The sequence below is a fragment of the Babylonia areolata genome, chromosome 3 (genome assembly GCF_041734735.1).
Source record: "Babylonia areolata isolate BAREFJ2019XMU chromosome 3, ASM4173473v1, whole genome shotgun sequence".
Lineage (NCBI taxonomy): Eukaryota > Metazoa > Mollusca > Gastropoda > Neogastropoda > Buccinidae > Babylonia > Babylonia areolata.
This window is the reverse complement of record NC_134878.1, coordinates 54983570-54988569: the sequence shown is the minus strand read 5'-3', so window position 1 is coordinate 54988569 and position 5000 is coordinate 54983570. Positions and strand designations below refer to the sequence as shown.

At 42.8% G+C, this 5000-nt stretch overlaps 1 protein-coding gene across 3 annotated transcripts in view; it reads left to right on the top strand.

Moving 5' to 3' along the window:
- LOC143280121 (solute carrier family 4 member 11-like) overlaps window positions 1-5000 on the top strand; it is a 44739-nt gene that overhangs the window by 5127 nt on the left and 34612 nt on the right. For all 3 annotated transcript variants that reach the window (XR_013054991.1, XM_076584675.1, XM_076584676.1), the window contains exon 3: window positions 2627-2747. Coding sequence is in view for 2 of the 3 variants with exons in the window: in XM_076584675.1 (XP_076440790.1) it covers window positions 2627-2747 (121 nt within the window). In the remaining variant the exon portion in view is untranslated. The remainder of the gene's footprint in view (window positions 1-2626; window positions 2748-5000) is intronic.

Below are 5000 nucleotides of genomic sequence, written 5' to 3'. Positions count from 1 at the left end.
GAAAGAGAGAGAAAGAAAGAAAGAGAGAAAGAGAAAGAAAGAAAGAAAGAAAGAGAGAGGGGGAGAGAAAGAAAAAAGAGAGAAAGAAAGAAAGAGAGAGGGGGAGAGAAAGAAAAAAGAGAGAAAGAAAGAAAGAGAGAGGGGGAGAGAAAGAAAAAAGAGAGAAAGAAAGAAAGATAGAGAGAGAGAGAGAAAAGGAGAGAAAGAAAGAAAGAAAGAGAGAGAGAAATATATAGAGAGAGAGGGGAGAGAAAGAGAGAGAGATAAAGAAAAAGAGAAAGATAGAGAGAAAGAAAAAGAGAAAGATAGAGAGAAAGAAAGAGAGAAAGATAGATAGAGAGAGACAGAGATACAGACAGAGAGAGAGACAGAGAAAGAGAGATGGGGGGCGTGGGGGTGGTAGGGGAGAGGGGGACAGACAGTGTAAGAGAAAAACAGAGATAGTGTGTGATCAGTCGGGTTCTGTAATAAACAGCTGATCAGTTTCAAGTAACAACGCACACACACACACACACACACACACACACACACACACACACACACACACACACACACACACACACACACACACACACAAATTCTAGTAACTCTCTGAATCTGGGGGGGGGGGGGGGGTAAGGGGGGGGATTCGGCCAACAGTGCCTTTCCCCAAGTACACAGCAACCATGCCGAAACGGGGTTTCGAACTCTGATCACTGGTGAACACTGGATCAGAAGTCTAACTCCATTCTGCCACGGCGCCTCCAGACTAAATTGATGGTGTTTATTTAAGGGAAAAACATACAGACAGACAAACAAACAAACAAAACAAAAACAAGAATAAAACAAAAACAAAGAACGAACACACAAGAAAACAAAAAAACAAATGGAAAGGCAAAAACAAAACCGACGCAAAAGAAAAACATCTTAAAATGTCAGGTTCACGTATTCTAACAATTCGTTTTCAGCAATTGGATATTTTTTCTTTTTTGGTGTGGGATTGGGGGTGGAGGGTGGTGGTGGTGGAGGTGCTGATCTAAAAGGTCAAGGAAATTGAACAACTTTTCAAAGTATTCTTTCTTCTTCTGTGTTTTTCTTGTCCGTCTCCATAAACTCCATAATGTGAAGATAATATCATTCATCCGACTCTGTTTTGTTGTTGTTTTTTGCGATCTGGAATTAAACAGTTTGGGTTTGATAGCTGTGCTAGGTATCAAGACTACAAAACATTAAGAATCTATGATGACCAATATATATATATATATATATATATATATATATATATATATATATATATATATATATATATATATACTTAAATGAACTTATTTCTGGAAAGGAATCACCAAACTAGAATATGAAATTCAGTCGGATAGGAAAGAATTACAGGCGCAGATTTCCAGTCGTATAGACACAATTGTGATGCAGACACATAAAATGTTATGATTGAGATAATATACATATATATATATATATATATATATATATATATATAGATAGAGAGAGAGAGAGAGAGAGAGAGAGAGAGAGATAAGTGAGGAATATCTATCTGTCTGTGTCTGTCTGTTCAACTATCTATCTATCTATATACACACACACTTATAAATCTCTCTCTCTCTCTCTTTTTCTCTCTCTGTAAATTAGAAAGAAACACGTACACGTATCTATCTATCTACCTAGCTACCTATCTATCCATCAATCAATGGGCAGATATATCTATCTATCTATCTATCTATCTATCTATCTATCTGTGGGCAGGTCTATCTGTCTATCTATATATCTATCTATCTACCTATGGGCAGGTCTATATCTATCTATCTATATGTGGGCAGGGTTTATCTATCTATCTGTGGGCAGCTCTATCTATCTATCTATATATTTATTTATCTATCTATGGACAGGTCTATCTATCTGTGGGCAGGTCTATCTATGTGGGCAGGTTTATTTATCTATCTATCTATCAATGGGCAGGTCTGTCTATCTATCTATCTATCAACCAATGGGCAGGTCTATCTATCTGTGGGCAGGTCTGCCTATATATCTATCAATGGCAGGTCTATCTATCTATCTATCTATCTATCTATCAATGGGCAGTTCTATCTATCTGTATATCTATCTATCAATGGGCAGGTCTATCTATCTCTCTCTCTCTCTATCTCTCTATCTGTGGGCAGGTCTGTCTGTCTATCTATCTATCTATCTATCTATCAATGGCAGGTCTATCTATCTATCTATCTATCAATAGGCAATTCTATCTATCTATCTATATATCTATGTATCAATGGGCAGGTCTATCTATCTATCTATATATCTATCAATGGGCAGGTCTATCTATCTATCTATATATATGTATCAATGGGCAGGTCTATCTATCTATCTATCTATCTATCTATCTATCTATCTATCTATCTATCTATCTATCTATCTATGGGCAGGTCTGTCTATCTATCTATCTGTCTATCAATGGGCAGGTCTATCTATCTATCTATCTATCTATGGGCAGGTCTGTCTATCTATATATCTGTCTATCAATGGGCAGGTCTATCTATCTATCTATGGGCAGGTCTGTCTATGTATGTATGTATGTATGTATGTATGTATGTATGTATGTATGTATCTGTCTACCTATCTATCTATCTGTGGGCAGGCCCAGAACGTGCGGGACATCCTGGCGGTGATGGTGCAGGGTATCCTGAACGCCCAGCCCAACTCCCGAGAACAGTTCAGCCAAGAGGAGGTCATGTCTGCCTGCTTCACCGGCGAGTCAGGTAACACACACACACACACACACACACACACACACACACACACACACACAGACTGCCTGACTGCTGTGTGACTGCTGTGTGACAGTGTGGGTGGGTGTGCCCTGTCAGCTTGTCATCATCATCATCAGCTTTGAGTGAGGGGTTGGGGGGGTGGGGGGGGGGGGGGGCAACAGGGGCCTGGGAAGTATGACCGTGGGAAAATCTTCGCAAAGTTGGGATGTGAAGGACACACATACACACACGAGCGCGCGCGTGCACGCGCGCACGCGCACACACCCACACACACGTGCACACGCACGCTCGCATGCACACGCTTACATACGCGCGCGCGCGCGCACACACACACACACACACACGCACACAAGCACACAAGTAAAATGTAAGGTTTGGCTGGGCGCCATGTTACTTGGTTCAGTTTTATTTCGTTAGCTGCTACAGGCCCATGCATCTCTCCGACTACTCTGTCTGAATAAAACACGTCCTGTCTACAGCTACGGTCCTCCAGTGTGTGTGTGTGTGTGTGTGTGTGTGTGTGTGTGTGTGTGTGTGTGCGTGCGAGACAGAGAGACAGAGAGAACGAGAGAGAGAGAGAGCTCGTGCGCGTGTGTTGGTATTGTTGTTTTGTTTAAAATTACAATTTATTTACGGCCAGCGGATCTTTTTTGTGTGTCCAAGGTCTGTAACTGTCTGGAACAAACTTCACCCTTCTGTCTCTCTCTCTCTCTCTCTCTCTCTCTCTCTCTCTCTCTCTCTCTCTGTGCGTGTGAAACAGTTCTCTTCCCACCTGCAGTCTTTTTAACCCCACCCCTTTAGGCTGTTATCGACAAAAATATAGACGTCAGTGAAGGGCTGTCACCTCACTGAGATAAGACGGAGCTTACAGGTCTGAATGTCTGTCACTATGCTTTGCTGGATCTTCTTCTTTCACGGACTGCATTACTTTGGTTTAACAGAAGCAATTATGTATGATGGTCAGTCGTGTCGTGATCGACTACAAACCATCAGAACAACAGAGGAGGCAACTGCTACCCCCAACTATCTGGGCTAGAATTTGATTATAGTGGAGAGTGTCTTGCCCAAGTTGCATCCACACTCTCTCGGCCAAGAGGGTTTTAGGACAGTCGGCGTTGGGATGGTTTCCAAAGGCCAACTAGCAGTTTGCTGCAAGCACGAACAGCCAGTGCAATCTTGCCCCCTCTTTTGAGAGTCGTGGTCTTTCACAAAAGACTAAGCTGTAAATGACTTGCTATTGCAATGGATAAACCACTGATCCAGCTGTCCTTCTTCTTCTTCTGCGTTCACTCGTATGCACACGAGTGGGCTTTTACGTGTATGACCGTTTTTACCCCCGCCATGTAGGCAGCCATACTCCGGTTTCGGGGGTGTGCATGCTGGGTATGTTCTTGTTTCCATAACCCACCGAACGCTGACATGGATTACAGGATCTTTAACGTGCGTATTTGATCTTCTGCTTGCATATACACACGAAGGGGGTTCAGGCACTAGCAGGTCTGCACATATGTTGACCTGGGAGATCGGAAAAATCTCCACCCTTTACCCACCAGGCGCCGTCACCGTGATTCGAACCCGGGACCCTCAGATTGACAGTCCAACGCTTTAACCACTCGGCTATTGCGCCCGTCCAGCTGTCCTTCAACTGTAAGATTATATCAATCTGTAACAGAAGGAATTACACCACTGGTGAGTGCACAAAAAGTGGTCAAACTTATGCCACAGACAACACTGATCTCATTTCTCCAAGGTTTAACAGTCAAAGGGTTGACTCTTGAGACAGGATACGTGTACTTCTGGTTTCTTTTCCCGTTTAAAGGCTGATTTTGGATTGTACTTCTGGGAAATGGCTGAATGGTTAATGAAAAGTAAGCATTCGTTGAGGAACTGAAACATTTCCACAAAGTAGTATTTTGTTTTATTTTACAGACCATCGAACATAAGAGCATGCATGGACGCTTTGCAGTGTATCCTTTTAGTGTACGAAACACATATACTGCCTTCCTCCCTCAACTGACTAAATGCTCGTGTGAAAAAGGGTTAAAACCCTGACCTTCCATGCCAGTTGTTCAACTTCCAGCGGTGGGGTTTATGGGCGGTCCGTTCCTCGCGTGGTGGTGTCTGGCACTGTCTTCCTTCCTGAGCTGGCTTTCTGCACTGTGTTTTTCAAGTGCACTTTTTTCTAAGTGTGTGTGTGTGTGTGTGTGTGTGTGTGTGTGTGTGTGTGTGTGTGTGTGTGTG